The sequence below is a fragment of the Narcine bancroftii genome, chromosome 1 (genome assembly GCF_036971445.1).
Source record: "Narcine bancroftii isolate sNarBan1 chromosome 1, sNarBan1.hap1, whole genome shotgun sequence".
NCBI classification, from domain to species: Eukaryota; Metazoa; Chordata; class Chondrichthyes; order Torpediniformes; family Narcinidae; genus Narcine; species Narcine bancroftii.
In genome coordinates, this window is record NC_091469.1 from 433214258 (window position 1) to 433233357 (window position 19100).

The 19100-nt window shown below is 41.4% G+C and overlaps 1 protein-coding gene across 1 annotated transcript in view; it reads left to right on the plus strand.

The window, feature by feature from the left end:
• Window positions 1-19100, plus strand: part of cubn (cubilin (intrinsic factor-cobalamin receptor)) — a 362173-nt gene that overhangs the window by 299698 nt on the left and 43375 nt on the right. The window contains exon 51 of the mRNA XM_069931217.1: window positions 5382-5599. Within this exon, the coding sequence (XP_069787318.1) occupies window positions 5382-5599 (218 nt within the window). The remainder of the gene's footprint in view (window positions 1-5381; window positions 5600-19100) is intronic.

The following is a 19100-nucleotide window of genomic DNA, read 5'->3' on the forward strand; positions in this document are numbered from 1 at the left end:
TCTCTCCCAAATCCTGTTAAAAAAATACTTTCACTAATTGTGTCCCCACCTTTTCAAAGACATTGATTTTTGCTTTGGTGTAGCTTCTTGGCCACTGATTGACCCCTTAATACTTACGCTGCATCGCCATGTGAAAACTGGCAAATGTTGTTGTTAAATCAAGCATAATGAGCTTCTTAATAAAATTACAATCCATCTCACAATTCCTCATAGACATGTTCAGTAAGGGTTTGTGGTGTGGCAATCAGCCTTGACTGGCTTTTCTTTTGAAAGCTTTGAATAAATCCAACACTTTGATCTCTGTTTCAAATCAAACCAGATATGTTTAACCTCTGTGACTCAGCTACTTGACCAGATTCATTTATTAAGCATTCTCCTTTCATTGAACCCATTAATTTCTGCACAGTATAACATATAAAAATCGTTAATGTTTAATTTAAAAACAGAAAATGCTGGAAATATCTCAGCAAGTCAGACTGAATTGATGGAAGGAGATTTCTTTAGATAGATCTGTTTCTATTATTCAAAATTTCAGCTGCAGTATTTTCCTATTCAAATGTACAGGACTATTTTTTTTATCACCGCTATGACAATTTCAAGGCCCATAATTGATAGGTCCATAAAATATAGGAGCAGATGTAGGCCATTTGGTCCATCAGGTCCACTCCACCATTCCACCATGAGCTTTGGATACTTTTTTAGCTTTCCTGATTGTATTTATCTGCTTTTACTACTACTTTTCCTGGAGCTCTGGTTTCTACGTCTACTCTCTCCTCCGCATCATGTGACCCCCGCGCCACCGTCCTCCCCCCCACCCCGAACCGGGGGCTGATCCATTCTCCCACAGCCCCCCTCCCCATAACTTTTGATACACTAACATTTCAGATACCTATCAATCTCTGCCTCCACAACCACCTGTGGTAGTAAATTCTAGAGGTTTACCATTCTCTGGCTAAAAAAAAAATTCCTCTACACCCCTGTTTTAAATGGGCACTCCAATCCTGAAGTTGAGCCCTCTTGTCTTAGACAGCCCCTCCCCCCCACCACCTCCTTGAGAAACAATTTTGTCACATCTACTCCATTCAGGTCTTTCAGGTGTTTCTATGAGGTCCACCATCATTGTTCTCCATAAATACTAAACCCTTCATTCCAAGAATCATTCTTGTGAATCTTCTCTGAACCCTTTCCAATGCCAGCAGATCCTTTCTTAAGTAAGGAACCCAAAATTGTAGCCCACGCTCTAAAGGTGGCCTTGCCAATACTTCATAAAGCCTCAACATCACATTCCTGCTCTTATATTTTATTCCTCTAGCTATGAATGCCAACATTGCATATGCCTTCTTCACCACCGAGTCACCCTGGAAGTTAACCTTTAGGGTATCCTACACAAGGACTCCTAAGTCTCTTTGTATCTCTGAATTTTGAATTTTCTTCCCATACAAATAATAGTCTGCCCTTTTATTCCTTCTACCAAAGTGCATGATCATACACTCCAACATTGTATTTAAATTGCCATTTCTTTGCCCGTTCTCCTTATCTATCTATGCCTCCTTGCAGGATCTCTGTTTCCTCATTCCAATCTGTCCCTCCACGTAACTTTGCATCATTTGCAAACTTAGCTATAAAGCCATTTATTCCACAATCCAAATCATTAACATGCAATGTAAAAAAAAGTTTCCCCATCAGTGACAGGCGGAGGAAGGTGGTGGTGGAGAGTAACTGGTTGGGTCTCTTTTTCTGCCAGGCGGAGGAGGGTGACCCAAATATCCTCTGGTACCTTCCCTTGTGGCTGTAGGAAGTGCCACACTTGTGCCCACACCTCCTCTCTCACCATCATTCGGGGCCCCAAACAGTCCTTTTAAGTGAAGCAACACTTCACTTGTATATCCTTGGGAGTGATCTACTGCTTCCGGTGCTCCCTTTCTAGCAGTCTCTACATTGGAGAGACATGGCGCAGACTGGAAGATTGCTTCGCTGAGCACCTTCGCTCGACCTGTAAATTGAAGAAATAACATTTGATTTTCCGTCTGAGCCCTCTCCAAACAGGATGGGATTAACATTGACTTTTCCAGTTTCTGCTCACCTACTCTCTGTTTTCCCTCTGTTCCCTTCACCCTTTTCTTCTATCCCTTAGTTCTCTACCCTTTTCCCTCTCTATTCACAAAGCCAACACTCCTCCCTCTGCTTGCTGCTGAACCCCCCCCCCCATCCACCTATTACCTCCTACCTTGGGGACTGTGCTCCTCCCCTCTCCTTCCCCCCTTCCATTTTGTTCAGGTCTGCTAGCAGTTTTCCATACCTGATGAAGTACTCCAGCCTGAAACACTGCTTATGTCTTCTTAATTTTTGCTATATAAAGAACACTTTGACCTGCAGAGTTTCTCCAGCATTATGTTTTTACTTATCCTCAACAATCAACTCCAACAACTTCCCAACCACTGATGTTAGGCTAACAGGTCTATTATTTCATTTTTACGACCTCCCTCCTTTTTTAGATGTTACCAGGTTTTCAGGAGTTGAGTTACCAGGAAAGATTAAACAGGTTAGGACTATACTCCTTGGAATGAAGAAGAATGAGGGGAGAATTAATAGAGGATTATAAGATTATGAGGGGTATAGACAGAGTCGATGTGAGTAGAATGTTTCCACTTAGATTGGGGGAGATAAATACGAGAGGTCATAGCTTTAGGCTGAAAAGGGAGAGATTTAGGGGGAATATAAGGGGAAAGGTTTTCACTCAGAGAGTGGTAGAAGTGTGGAATGACCTGCTATTTGACGTAGTGACTGCAGATTCAATCTTGAGTTTTAAAAATAAATTGGATAAATACATGGATAGGAGAGGTCTGGAGGGTTATGCTATGAGAGTAGGTCAGTGGGACTAGTTAGTTTTATTGGTCGGTACAGACCAGAAGGATCGAATGGTCGGTTTTTCTGTGCTGTAACGTTCTGCTTCAGAGTGACCTTTGCAATTTCCTAGTCCTCCACAACCACAATCTATTGATTCTAGGAAGATCATTGCTAATGCTTCCACAATCTCTATGGCTACTTCTTTCAGACCCACAGGTGCATTCCATTTGGTTAGGGAGGCTTGTCTAACCTTAGAACATTCAGATCCCCAAGCACCTTCTCTCTAATCATCATAACTGCACTCACCTCTCTACCCTAATTTCCTCGAAAGACAGGTTTACTGCCATTGTCTTCCACAGTGAAGACTGAAGCAAAGTATGAATTCATTTCCTCTGCCATATCCTTGTTTCCCATTACAATTTCATTTTCTATCACCCCCCATATCCACTCTTGCCTCTTTTTTTTAAACTTTTAATATATTTAAAAAACCTTTTAGTATCCTTTTTGAGTTTCCTTTCAAAGTTCATCTTTTCCTTCTGAATGACCTTCTTTGTTGCCTTCTGTATGGTTTTAAAAGCATCCCAGTCCTCTATTTTAATTTTTTTAGACATACAGCATGGTAACAGGCCCTTTCAGCCCACAAGCCCATGCCACCCAATTACACCCACTTGACCTACAACTTCCTATGTGTCTTAAAGGGCAGGAGAAAAGTGGAGCACCCACACAGACATGGAGAGAACATACAAATTCCTTACAGACAGCACGGGATTTGAGTTCTGGTCCCAATAGCTGGCGTTGTAACAGCATTGCATTAACTGCTTCGCTAACTGTGCCACCCAGCTATATACCCACTAATTTTTGCTTTCTTGTATGCCCTTTCTTTTGCTTTTATTTTGGCTTTGACCTCTTGTCAGCCACAGTTCCGTCATTTTTCCACTCAAATATTTCTTACATTTTGGAATATAACTGCCTGCCCCTTCATTATTTGTTGCAGAAACCCTAGCCATTGCTGCTCTACCATCTTCCCTGCTAGTGTGCCTTTCCAATCAACTTTGGCCAGTTTCTCTCTCAATCCTCTGTAGTCCCCTTTATTCCACTGGTATAATGACACATCTGATTTTAGTTTCTCCCTCTCCCACAGCAGAGTGAATTTTATCATATTGTAATCACTTTCCCTGACCTTCAGTTTCCTTATCAACTCTGGATCATTGCACAATACGCAATCCAAAACTGCCATTTCCCTGGATGGCTCGGCCATAAACTGTTCCAAGAAGTTATCCTGAAGGTATTCTATAAATTCCTTCTCCACTAACCTGGTTTTCCCAATCAACCAGCATATTAAAATTCCCTTAACTAATGAATCTTTGTCCTTTTTGGATGCCTTCTCTATCTCCCACTGTACTTTGCATGTTATATCCTGGGTACTGTTTGGAGGCCTAAATACAACTCTCATCAGGGTATTTTTTACCCTTAGTTTCTTAATTTTACCCACAGGGATTCTTTATCTTCCAATCCAATGTCTTCTCTCTCGAAAGATTCAATTCCATTGTTAACCAGCAGAACCCTTCTACCTCCCTTCCTTTCCTTCCGATACAGTGTGTATCCACAGATATTTAGTTTCCAGATCTGATCTTCTTTCAACCATAAGTCAGTGATTGCCACAATGCCTTACCTGCATTCCTTTGCCCACATTAAAAACCTGTGCTCCTCTAAGTGCAATACACAAAACTGCTGGAGAAACTCAGCAGGTCACACAACATCTATTGGAAGCAAAGTGATATGACATTTTGGGCCTGAGCCTAAGGTATAAGCAAAAACCAGACAGGAACGTGAATAAAATGTGGGGGTAAGAGATGAGAGGAGAGAAGAAGGGGCAGGGAGAGGAGCACAGGCCAACAGGCAAGGTTAGGATTTCTGCAGATCAAGAAATGAAAATTGTTATCATGAAAAGTCTACATGTCATTACAATGTGACCAGAAAAATATAATTGATACTTCTTTCCTAAATTTACGTGGCAAGCCAGTTAAATCATCGACAGCAGGTCCCATGCAATAAATGTCCCCTTTGTCAGTGACACCCACTTACCAAGATGAAAAAAATAATTATTTTATATTTATCAGAGCAATGAAGGATATAAAATCACAGAAATGAACAAGTTCATTCAGAAGCAGAAAATGCTGGAAACAACAGACAGATTACACAACAGTAAAAAGAGGATTAGATTCACTATTTAAGGTTAAAGATCTTCATCATAAGTTAGGTTAGAAGCTAGTTTATATCATTGATATGATATCGCTGGCACTAGAATATTGAGATTTATTTCTGCATTATTCTAGCAAAGGTATAAAAAAATTAAATGAATATATCTGTGCTTCAGAATTCAATGAGATCATTTCTGGGTCATTCTGATTAACATAATAAATGTATTTTAACCTTTTAGCTAAAGTAAACACCAGAAAGGTGACTAAAAAAAAAAATTGTTGCATTATAAAATCCTCATAATTAGTTGTTAATCAAAGTACTTTCATTTATAGATTCGATAAATTTAAACTGGACACTTCATCAGCATGTTCCTCGAACTATGTGGCTGTCTACAATGGTCCAAATACATTTGCACCACTTTTAGGCCAGTTCTGTGGCTCAAATATTCCACCCATTCTAAGGAGCAGTAACAACTCCATATTTCTTGTGTTCAAAACAAATGGCTTTCATGCTTATGGAGGATGGCAGGCTTCATATGCTGAGACATTAGGTAAGTGACAAATGGAATTTAGGAAAATGTTAAATGACAATCTTTTTAAATTTACTTGATTTCCCTCTTCCAACTGTATGCTTGTTAATTGACAGCTTATCAGTCAGTGAGAATCCTAGAATAATTCCAACTCACACAGACTATCCACAGAAGGTGCTTTTGTCATTGATTTGAAGGCCACATTAGTGTGAAGGTTGGTGAACAATTAAAAAAGAATGCAATACAACCAGAGTACACTTCAGTGTGTGCTTCATTTATCATATGTTTAATTACAAATCAGAATTAATAATATTTCAAACAAATCTGGAAGATTTTTATTATTTTTAATTTGAAGATGCAACAAGTTAATAGGCCCTTGCAACCCATGAACACGTGCCACCCAAATACACCAATTAACCTACAAACCCCGAATGTTTTTGAAGGGTGGGAGGAAACTGGAAGACCCGGCAGAAACTCACACAGGTCACAGGGAGAACGTACAAACTCCTCTCAGATGGCTGGTGCTGGTGTCCAGGTCGCTGGTGCTTTAATAATGTTGTGCTAACTGACAAAAGACAAAGGAGGAAAAACCCAACACCCAACCCCAACCCACCAATTTTCCCCTGCAACCGCTGCAACCGTGTCTGCCTGTCCCGCATCGGACTCGTCAGCCACAATCGAGCCTGCAGCTGACGTGGACTTTTACCCCCTCCATAAATCTTCGTCCGCGAAGGCAAGCCAAAGAAGAAGCTAACTGTTAGGCTCAACATGTCACCCACAAGGTGGTCTATAAAGAAAAACCAATTAATAGTCAATGATACCAGTGCTGTGAAACACATCAGAGGTAATGGATTCTTGTAAAGCAAAGATATTGTCATGAAGAAATGAAGTGTGGTTTGTGTGGAGAGGGGATAATACCTGGATAGAAAATAAATGAAAGGAAAATTGAACATGCATTTGAACAAAAATATTATTTTCCAATGTTCATCAAGGTAAATTCATCCTGCTCACTATCATATTTCACTGTTAGCTGTAATTAGCTAATAATTATTTTCTTTATTTTTGTTGTAACAGAGAAAACACAAAGTTTGTTTCCCTCTTAAGTTGGTGAATATACTCCAATCTTTATTTCATTCTCTATAACCCTTTTAAATTGTTGGTTTAACATTATGCTTTGAACATCATGTACTACTTCTGTGACGTTTATAAAATGTGATGAGCTGCGCAGCCAACCTTATCGCATTTGATACCAGGAATCCCCTGGAGCTCTGTCCCAAACTGTGTCCCTGAGAATGCTTGACCACACCTTATGTTGGAAAAGGGAAGGGCCATGCCCAGAGTGAACTTAATCTTGGTAGGCTGTACTCTCTGATGTCAGCAATGAGTTCCATGACCTCACTGGGGCAATATTATACCATTTTCTAGAATTAATATATTGAAACAAGCAGAAAAATGTTTGAGGTAATCAACAGGTCAAACTGTGTATGCGGAGATTGAAACAGAATTAACACATTTCCATCAAATGTTTTCATTGATCTGAAATGTAAACTTTGTTTCTATCTTTGCAGATGCTGTTTGAACTTCTGAATATTTCCAAAATGTTATGTTCTTTTTATATCAGATTTCCAGCAGCTGCAAATGTTTAACTTTTAGATAAATGTAAGTAAACCCAAATGCACAGTCATTCTGATTGGATACACACCAAAGCTTTCAATTTTGCTTGTATCAATAGAAATAGTGAAAAATACAGTGCAAAATGAATTAATATCCTGTGGAATGTAGTTTGATTAATCTATACTTTCAGTCCATTTTAGCTTGTTGTAGTTTCTTGGTGATTGGTTGGAATTGGAGCAAATTTTAAAATGTGCAAGTCTAATTCCTCATAAATTTCCCATGAGTCTATGATGAATGATTGCAGCTGTACAAAGGCTGTTCTCAACAAATTTTATTATTTGATTAATTTGTCTATTTTAAACAATACTTTCAGGTACAAAATTATCTTTATAATCAGAAAATACAGAATATGGAAAAATAATTTATTTGGCATCAGTGCTCTGTAACACAGAATAACCTTGGCCTTAACGTGCTGAATATAGTAAATGAATAGGTTGAATGTCTCTTCTGCCAACTTTTCCCATCGTAGAATATCTTAACTACCCAAGTACAATGATATGTTCTTTAAGCCGCTCAGACGTTGTAAAGACATGCTGTGTTCAACTCATTCATACATTCTGGCAGACTAACTATACCCAATGCAAGACTCATTTCATTACAAAATAAAATGGATAACCTTGCTGTCTTTATTTAATAGCTTTCACTGTTTGTTCACCACTAAACTTCTACCTCATTCCACCTCATCTGGAAGTAATTTAAGATGAATAATCAGCCTAGTTAAGTTACTGTGGACTAGTATGAACTGAAAGCTTATGATGAACTGTTATTTTGACCAGCACTGGATGTCAGACACAGGAATTCTCTCCAACATTCACTTTTTCTTTCTCTTTATTCCGAAAGAAGCACATCCTTTTCTAATAGTGTTATAGTCATACAGTACAAAAACAGGCCCTTCAGCTGACCCTGTCCACATCAACCATCCCACTCCAACAAATAACCATAAATTTTTAATGCAGAGCTGATGTGAAGATTATCCTAATATTTGCCTAAATCAGCAAATTACATTACGGATATTTATCCAGCAATGTGGAAAATTATACAGATATGTTTTTGTTCATGAAAGCAGATTTACCACCCAAAAAGTCTCCTCTCAATCAATGTGATGGAAACTGTCATCGACAGTACTGTCAAGAGCCTCTCGGTAAGCAGTAACTTACTGATGCCCAGTTTATTTTTGAGCTGGGACAGTTCAACTCCAGCCCTTAGACAGAGTTTTGGTCAAAATGTGGACAAAAGGTTTGAATCCTAGAGAGGCAAAGTCAGAGTGACTGACCTTGACTTCAAGCAGTATTTCACCAACCATGGTATCAAGGCATCGCTTGTACAACTGAAGTCAATAGACATTAAGGAGAAAGAATTACAGTGGCCAGTCATTCCTCATGCGAAGAAAGGAGTTGTTGTTTTAGAAGATAAATATTTTTGGAAAATGTCCAAGACCAACCTATCTTCAGCTCTTTTATTAATGACTTCCCTTCATAAAGTCAGGAATGAGGATCTTCACCAACGACTGCACCATACACAGTGCACACACTCGCATGATGCATGCAAGATGCAGATATAGCCAGATATAGGCTGTTAAATGAAGAAAAAAGAAGCTGGAATCTTGACAAAGAGTCCTGTCCTGGATTATTGACTGATCCTTCCTCTCCAGGGATGCTGCCAGATCTGCTGAGTCTCTCTAGATTCTCTTTTCTCACACAAGATTCCAGCATCTGCAGTTCTTGTCTTTCTACAGGCTGATACATGTCATATAATATTCACTCTGCAAAAATGCCAGATGATCAGTATCTCCAGGAAGATTAAATCTGACCGTCCCTATTTGACATTCAATAATATTGTTACTAATGATCTCTAATCATCAAAAGCAACTGGACCAGAAACATAACTGGACCAACCAAATCATGCCATGGGTTACAATAGTGAGTCAACATCTCCTGACACCTCCAAACCCTTTCTTCCATCCATTGTGCCAAATCAGGGTGGCACAGTGACACAGCTGGCTCATAGTATCAGAGTATCTAGTTCAATCCTAATCTCCAGTGCTGACTGCATGGAGTTTGCATGTTCTTCATGTGATCACACAGGTTTCTTCATGATGCTCCAATTTCCTCCCATATCACAAGAACATGCAGGTTAGTCGACTCATTTGCCTCAAATATGTGGGGGGGGGGGTAAACCCCAGGATACTGTTGACACCGTGATTGAGTGAAAACACACACAAATGCTGGAGAAACTCAGCAGGTCAAACAGTGCCTTTATATAGCAAAGGTAAAGATACATCAAGCCCGAAACGTTAGTGATGTATCTTCACCTTTGCTACGCTGAACCCTTCATCAAGCCCGAAACGTTAGTGATGTATCTTTACCTTTGTGACAGAAAAGCACTGTTTGACCTGTTGAGATTCTTCAGCATTTGTGTGATTTTTCTCTTTTCCCCCAGTATGTTGTTGAGTAATAGAATCTGAGAAGAGTCAATGAGAATGTGGGGAGAATAAAAAAAATTGGGTTAATGTGAGATTGGTATAAATAACTGGTTGACTCACAAATTCTATAGGACAAAGGGCCCATTTCTCTGCTGTATTTCTCTATGACTATTAGAGTATGATAGAACCTCTCAATTTTCCTGGATGAGTAGAGCTGTAAAAACTCCGAAGAAACATGATCCTATTCAGAACAAAGCAGGCCACTTGACTGGTACGCCATCAATCACCCTGAACACTCACCCTGTCTGTCGTGCACATCTGCAGTGTGTTTCCTCAAAATGAGTTTCTTGCTCAGACTGCTATGACAGCCCCTCCTAAAATCTTGGCATCCACCAGCAGAAAGACAAGCAGCCAAATAGTAATGTTACCACTTGCAGGTCTGCTGTAAATCTCATACCATCTGCATTGAAAACACATCACCAGTCAATTGTCCTGAATCTAAAATCTGGAGCTCCTCCTCCAAAAGCATAAACGTCTTCAGCAGGACTGAGACAATTCACGTGTGTGACTTTCGATCACCTCCTCAGAGCAATGAGATGAAAGCAATCAATACTTCCTTGCCACTAATGCCCAGATTCTGAAAACAAAAAAAAATAAAACAAAATGAAAAATGTTAAACCAATTGGTTTGGCAAAGAATAAAAGTAAACAATGAAGATACAATGTAGAAATTAAAATATATTCCAGAAACCATAATCACAATTTGAATGGTGAGTGCTTGAAGTACCACAGTGGCCCATAAGTTGGGAACTGAAATCATCCTCGTCCATGAATAGATGACAGGACCAAATTGCTTCTTTCTGTACTGCAAATTTAAATTATTCCATCCTATTATCCTCAACCTTATACTGTGATATTCAGTATTGGCAACATCAGTGTGCTGACTGTTGAACTGTGCTCAGTTAACTGTCAGTTGTTCATATCATTAGCTTATTCTTTGGCTTGGCTTCGCGGACGAAGATTTATGGAGGGGGTAAAAAGTCCACGTCAGCTGCAGGCTCGTTTGTGGCTGACAAGTCCGATGCGGGACAGGCAGACACGATTGCAGCGGTTGCAGGGGAAAATTGGTTGGTTGGGGTTGGGTGTTGGGTTTTTCCTCCTTTGCCTTTTGTCAGTGAGGTGGGCTCTGCGGTCTTCTTCAAAGGAGGTTGCTGCCCGCCAAACTGTGAGGCGCCAAGATGCACGGTTTGAGGCGTTATCAGCCCGCTGGCGGTGGTCAATGTGGCAGGCACCAAGAGATTTCTTTAGGCAGTCCTTGTACCTTTTCTTTGGTGCATTAGCTTATTAGTGTTCTCTGAACATCATGAAATCTCTTTGCTAGAGTTTAAAAATTTGATTATTGCTTTGCCAACGTTCATATTTTTGTTAACTTTACATTATTAGTTTAGCTTGTGTTATTTGGAGTGACACAGGACAGAAGGAACTTCTCTCCCTGTGAAAGAACTTTTGTGTGTGACTTGGCATGACATTCTGTTGGTACTTACCACAGCAGAAACTGGTGTGATCCCTTCCCCAATATTATTTGATGAGAGAAGGACAAAGGTAAATCTGATTCTTGCTTTCAAAAATATTTCATTGTGAATATTGATGTTAAAGAGAAATAGAACTTCATGCACAATTATTCCAGGAACTAAAATTTGATTTTTTTTTTTCATTTGAATCTTTTTCTTTTAAATGTAGTTTGAGGCAGCATGAAAAAGTGCTGCCCTACATGTCTGTAGTCTTTCCCTATGTGCCAAGCAATTTTGGAAAAAAAAAATTGGCTTTGAAAGGAGTCCAACATAAGGTTAATATTAAACTGCAGCTGTGGTGTTGACGTGAAACTATTTCACTCTTAACTTATTCTAAACCTGCAGATAAAGCTATGTCACATGACTCAGGTGAACTCACACCAATTGTGCATCTGGGCTGTGCATGAACCCTGAGCAGAGCAGAGTACTTTTAGTCACCTTCTTTAGATGCCTCTGGTGGACCCTATGACACACCTGAACCCCTTGATGCACTATCAATAATATCAAGACAAGAAGTTACCTGACTGATAAGCTTTTATTCGATAAACAGAAGGCTCGTCTCACGTTGCTGACATGAGACCCGAGCTTGTTCTGGGGGAGGGGTTATGGCGTTGCTGCCTTCATTAGGGGAATCAAGGGTGATGAGCCACAGGCACCATCACCAGGGACGGGCCAGCCATGCACGTACAAGCAGTATTAACAGTGATTCCACCACAATCACCTCCCTCTTTTAAAAGAAGACGGTGGGGTGAAGTGGGTTCCATGTTCGTCACAGGTTCAGTCTGTCCAGTGCTCTTGTCCCCCATTGTGACCGTTGTAGCGCCAGCAGTGGTTCAGACCTGGATAGTCTGGCTATTATCTATGGGTGGGATGTCTGGCACCTGAACTGAGATAGTGGGGCAGGGGCTGGGGTACGATGATATGGTATGTGGTGGATCATTGTGGGGTTGAATGTACAGGTGGGTCAGCCGGACTGAGTCCTGGGGTCTCCCACGTGCACCAGGTCCCGGATGGACACAGTGTCCTTGTGCCCATTTTGGTACACCACATAGGCATATTAGAGGTTGGTGTGGAGGAGGTGGACCCTCTCAACTAGTGGTTGGACTTATAGCTTCTCATATGCTTCCAGAGCAGGACTGGCCCTGGGGGCATCAACCAGGATGGCAGTGTAGTCGCTGATGTGGACTTGCTGGTGAAGGGAAACCACCTTTCATGTGGGGTGGCATTGGTGGCAGTGCATAGGAGAGATCTGATTCCATGGTGCACTTTGGAGAGGATTTCTTGCCAGTGCCTGATATGCAGGCCTTTGGACCTCAGGACTAGGAGGACAGCCTTCCAGATGGTTTACCATGTCAACTATGTGGGGAGGGGAGTTCAGGTCTCTGTTGCTACCACTGTGATGCTGTTATGTCATTAGTACAGATGGTGGTGTTCTCCCTTTCCACCTGGCTGTTCCCTCAGGGATTGTAGCTGGTGATCCTGCTCATGGCGATACCCCTGACAAGCAGATATTAGCACAGCTCATCACTCATGAAAGAGGACCCCAGATCAGGGGTAACCAAACAGAGTGAAGAGGTTGCACAAGGCTTTAATGACAGTGGCAGAGGTTGTATCCAGGCAGGGAATGGCAAATGGGAAACATGAGTACTTATCAATGATTTTAAGGAAGTACACGTTGCAGTTTGAAGAGGGCAGGGGCCCTTGAAATCCATGCTCAAGCACTCAAAGGAGTGCAAGGCCTTAAATAGGTGTGACCTGTCCGGCTGGTAGAAGTGTGGTTTGCACTCCGCATAGACCTGGCAGTTTCTTGTCATCATCCTGATGTCCTCAATCAAATAGGGGAGGTTGCAGACTTTGACAAAATGGAAGAAACTGGTGACCCTATGGTGGAATAGGTCATTGTGGAGGGCTTGTAAATGATCTATCTGCACACTGGCGCAAGTCCCTCAAGGCAGGGAATCCAAAGGCTCATTGAGGTTTCCAGGTCAGTACCAGGTATCATAGTTGTAGGTGAAGAGTTTGATTCTCCACCTCAGAATCTTGTCATTCTTGATTTTACCCCACTCCTTGTTATTGAACATGAAAGTGACTCCATGTTGGTGTTTGCCAGCAAGATAGTGCCTCCAGTGCCGCCCCGCCTCAACGATAGCCTGAGCCTCCTTCTCAATGGAGGAGTGCTGGATCTTGGAGCCTTCGAGGGTGCGGGAGAAAAATTCTACTGGTCTGCCTGCCTGGTTGATTCTGGTCGCCAGGGAAAAGTCGGACGCATAGCTCTCCACCTGGAATGGGATGGATTCATCCACAGTGGGCATCAAGGCCTTGGCAATATCACATTTGATGTAGCTGAAGGCCTCATGGGCCTATGCCGACAGAGGAAAGAGTTGACTTTTGTGAGGGTGACAGGCCTTTTTTGAATAGTTGGGGACCCACTGGACATAATAGGATAAAAACCCCAGGCAACTTTTCAGGGCCTTGAGGCTGTGGGGAAGTGGAAGCACTAACAGTGGGTGCATGCTGTCGGGATCGGGGCTAATAACTCCATTCTCCATGATACAGATGAGTATCACCAGGCATGATGTGCGGAATACACATTTATCTTTGTTGAGGGTGAGGTTAACGCTTTTGACTATCTGGAGGAATTTCCGGAGGTTGGCGTCATGGGCTTACAGATCACAGATAGGTTGTGCTGTGTATGGGTAGTCATATATGGCTAAGTGACATTGTCAAGGTAGGGGAATGTGGCCTGCAGCACATACTCATCCACCATTCGGTCCATCTCCCTCTGGAAGGTGGAGGCTCCGTTGGTGACCCCAAAGGGGACCCTCAGAAAGTGGTAGAGGTTACCATCCTCCTCAAATGCGGTGTCCTGGTGGTCCTCTGGGTGGATAGGGAGTTGGTAGTATGCCAACATTAAGTCAATGGTGGTAAATATCCAATATTGGGCAATTTGGTTTACCATGTCAACTATGTGGGGAGGGGAGTTCAGGTCTCTGATGCTACCACTGTGATGCTGTTATGTCATTAGTACTGTATCTTGTGTATGGCTCGCCCGCCTTCTCCCTGTCACTCCTCCCCCTGAAAATCCCCAATAAAGGCGATTACGCACGAGTCCCTCCCTCAGTACAAATCCTGAAATTGGGCCAGCAGCAGGACCATGTGTCCAGTCTTATGGTAATAAAAGCCTGTCATAAAGTAACTCCAGTCTTTTGGCATTATTGATGGTGTATCAATTTTATTACCAAAAAGTTTTTTTTTTAAACCATAATGCACATGTTGTTGAGGCTGGACAAGCTAGATATTGATCCGCAGTTGCCCGAAGTCCCAGACTGATTCAAGCTCTGGCTACTCTGCTTTAATTACTTTCTGCTCACCTCCACTCAAGTCGTGGGTTCTGATAACAACAAGCTACATTGCTACAATCGCAGTTTGGCCACCATGCCTATGTGATCACCAGGGGGTGCATGATATACAAAGAGGCCAGGAACAAGTCCAAAGCCAGTACAAGTCCAGAACGAACACAGTCTATGCCAGTCATCAACTTGCCATCGGCAAGCAACAGCCCTGTGAACCCCTTGAGGAATATTTTCGGGTCCTGAGAGATGTTACTGCTAAGGTTTACACAGATGAATTCGTTCGGCAGACTATATCCACCAGTGTCTGCTGGAGCTAGATGATCTGACATTATAGAGGGCCTTCAAAGTGTCCAAGATGTTGGATGCAGCCCTATGGAGTGCAGGTGCCATGATCTTCAGTCACGGGGTCCTAGGCCGCCTCAACACAGGGGCAACCCGATCACCTTCTTCACCACCAACACGGAGCACCTGAAGTGGTACTTCTGCCACCAACAGGAACATCCCCCAGAAGCACTGCCCAGCCAAGGAAGCAGTGTACTCAGGATGTGGGAAGAAGGGACACTATGCTAAAGTTTGTAAGTCTATACCTTCCCCTCTCCCTAGTAGCGCCACATGCAGCCATTGGGGTCCAGTGCCATCTTGGCAAGCATCAACTCCAGCGTCACTTCCACACCCGAACGACAACAACACGTGTGGGCTGGCATCATTTCCAGCACTACTTCTGCCCCCGAGCAATAGCACTGCATGCGCACCATGGAGGTCACCATCTTACCAGCCCAGGTCACAGGCACCATCTTACAGTCCAAATCAGACAGCAACTCTGACAACAACTGGGTACTGGTGTTATTGTACTCGGGACAGCCCCCCACCAGCCCATTTGATGATGGAGGTCAACCTAAATGGTCACCTCACTAACTGCCTATTTGAAACTGGGAGTACAGAGAGCTTCGGTGAATGTCTTGCAGTTTCTGTCCATCAGATAAATGTGGTGATCAACCCATGAGAAGAGTAAGTGCAACTTGTCTTCAACGGATTGGACAATCGCAATAGTTAGAAATAAAAATGCTTGAAAACAGGATTTAAATTTGACTAAATCAAGATATGGATTGGGATACAATTCTTAAGCAGGGTTGCCAGATTTAGCACCTTTGGCACCAAATGGCAGAAATGTGGTACTTTCTTGAATTAGTTGGCAGCAGAAAGTTTCAATTGGCCTTTTTTTTTGCAGTTTTAGAAGATTTTTAAGCTCCTTTTGGTTCTGTTGGCACTTTTTACAACTTTTTTAAATTTAATTTTTTAAAAATCTGGCAACCCTGTTCTTAAGTTGGTTAATAGCTCTTCATTATGTGCTCGTCATTGCTTATTACAATATAAAGTTGTATACAGAGCACACATGTCTAAAGCTAAATTATCTCTTTTCTATTTGAATATGAGTTGTTGCTGTTGCAGGTGTAAGAGCTAAGAAGTGTCATTAGTTCATATGTTCTGGACTTGTCCTAGTCCAAATACGAGAGAGAGGTTTTCCATACTTTGTGAAAAAATTTTAACTTAGATTTAATCCTTTGGTGGTCCTCTTTGTGCAATGGGAGGGAGTGATTCTTCTCTGTCTTTGGTTCAGAGTTGTGCTATCTCTTTTGTCTCTCTTTTGGCGAGCGAGCAATTTTGCTTAAATGGAAGTATGCTGCCCCACCTACTAACGATCAGTGACATTGTGTCCTTTTTGAATATGGAAAGATTAATAATTCAGATATAAGATTTCAGATGTTATGCGGGTCATTCATGACTCACTTTCTTACTTTATAATTTCATCTCAATGTTATAAAATATCTGACTCGTATCTTCATTTTTTAAATCTTTTTTTTAACCTTTGTTTTTCTTTTAATATTAATCACATATAGCATTTGGCAACGCTGTTAGGCATGGGTTTGAGATTTTCTCCTTTTCTTCTTTTTACTATTTTCTTTTTTTCTCCTTTTGTTTTCTTTTTTCTTTGTTATTAATTTTTTAAAATATATATAGCACTTGGAATATGAATTATGGGTATGATTTACAACTTACCTTTGTTTTTGTTACATTGAATGTTTTATTAATTATATATATTTAAATGAGGGTACCCAAGGAAATCCACACAGACATGGGTAGAATGTACAAACCCCTTTCAGATATCGGCAAATTTGAACCCAGGTTGCTAGGAGAAAGGCCCAATCCAGATTGGGGAAATGCTCCACATATCTTCCCAAATTACTGCTCTGGTTGGATCAGTACAGTTGGATTTGATTATTCTTTGCTGATATCCATAGTTCAATTTAATGGTTAGAAGACAGAGAACTGTTCAGTGAGATCTGGTAACAGATCCGTCTGCTCTGGCAATATTCATTTGCTGCATTTAGGTGTTTTGTCACCTGCATCCAGAACAACTTTGGCACCAGTAAAAGATAAATGCAGGCAGCAAGGTAGACCATAAGACATTGAAGCAGAAATCATGGCTTATGTATTTTTACTCCCAACCCTATTTTTATGCCTTTTCCCTGTAACTTTTGACACCCTCGCAAATCAAGTACCTATCAGCATTACATCCTCACTTTTTTATTCCAGTCCTCTCTCTAACATTACATTTGGATTCCTGACTCAGCCCTTAAGGAATCCAGCACTAGGATCTCCAAATCCCTTTGGACCTTTACTTTCTGAAGTCTCTCCCCATATAGAAAATGGACTACTTTATTCATTCTACCATGGTAAAGGACTATACATTTCCCTATGCTGTATTCCATTTGTCACCTCTTTGTTCATTCTCCCAACCTATCCAAGTCCCTCTGCAGATCCTCTCTTCCTCAACACTACCTGCTCCTACTCCTATCTTTGTGTGATCCGTACCTTTCTTATAATTACCATGGGCTCCTAACTTGTTAAGCATCCTTGTTTGCGGCACCTTTATCAAAGGCCCTCAGAAAATCTAAGTAAACAATATCCACCTGCTCATTGCTTCCTTAAAGATTTCTAGCAGATTCCAACACATCAGGTCTTTCTACTTGCTCTCCACACTGAGTCCACTAGGGTGGACTGTAGTATCCTGACACAGGCAGAATGTTTCAACAAAACAAGCTGGTAGATATTCTCTGAACAGGAAACTATTTGATCTCAATGACCAATAAGTTAAGGTTAGGGTGTGATCTTTCAATAGTGCAGACAGATATTTTGTTGTTTCGAGGGATATTGGGGATCTGGTTAAGAAGAAGACAGAGGTGTGTAGCAGGTACAGGCAACAAATGAAGTACTTGAGGAGTATAAAACATGAAGGATAAAACTTAAGTGGGAAATCAGGAAGGCTAAAAGAAGACGAGGTTGCTTTGGCAGACAAGGTGAAGGAAAATCCTAAGGGCTTCTATAGTTCAATTAAGAGTGTAAGGATAGTAAGGGACAAAATTTGTCCCTTTGAAGATAAGAGTGGTTGGCTTTGTCTGGAGCCATAAGAGATGGGGGAGATCTTTGCATCAGGAAACTGACACAGAGTCAAGAAAATAACGGAAACAAGAATGAGCTTGGGGACCTTATACAGATTAAAGAGAAGGAGATGCTTGCTGTCTTAAAGCAAATGAAGGTGGTTAAATCAGAAAGGCTTGACAAGGTATTCCCTCAGACTTTGAGGGAGGTTAGTGCAGAAAATACTGTCTTGTTAGATAAATTTAAAAGTTCTTGGCCACAGGTAAGATGCTGGAGGATTGGAGGATTGGTGGTTAGCTTACATTGTCCCATTGTTTAAAAAGATTTTGAAAATAACCCAGGAAATTATAGGCCGGTGAGCCTAACATCAGTGGCAGGTGTGCCTCTTGGATTGGAGCTGGTTTTATTTTTCTTTGACATCTATATCAATTATCTGGATACTGTGGTAAGTTGTATAAGCATGTTTGCAGATGACATAAAGATTGGAGGCATTGTGGACAGCAAGGAAGGCTTTCAAAGCTTGCAGACAGATTTGGACCAGATGGGAAAATGGGCTGAAAATGGCAGATGGAATTTAATGCAGACGTGTGTGTTATTGTATTTGGAACGATAAGCCAAGGTACGACGTTCACAGTAAACAGTAGGGCACTGAGGAGTGCAGTAAAACAGAGGGATCTGGAAATATAGATACATAATACCCTGAAAGTGGTGTCACACATAGATAGGGTTGTAAAGAGAGCATTTGGCAAATTGGCCTTCATAAATCAAAGTATTGAGTTTAAGAATTGGGATGTTGTGTGCAATATTGGTCATGGTCACCTGACTACAAGAAAAATATCAATAAAATTGAGAGTGTAGTGAAGATTTATAAGGATGTTGAAGGGATTTGTGGAACTGAGTTACAGGGAAAAGTTTTCTGCTCCCAGCATGAGGCTTTTCATTCTAGATCATCTCAAGTATCCTCCATCTTCAAACAACGTGGCTTCCCTTCTACCATCAACTCAGCCCTTACCCGCATATCCTCCATTACCCACACATCTGTTCTGGCCCCCTCCGTCCCCA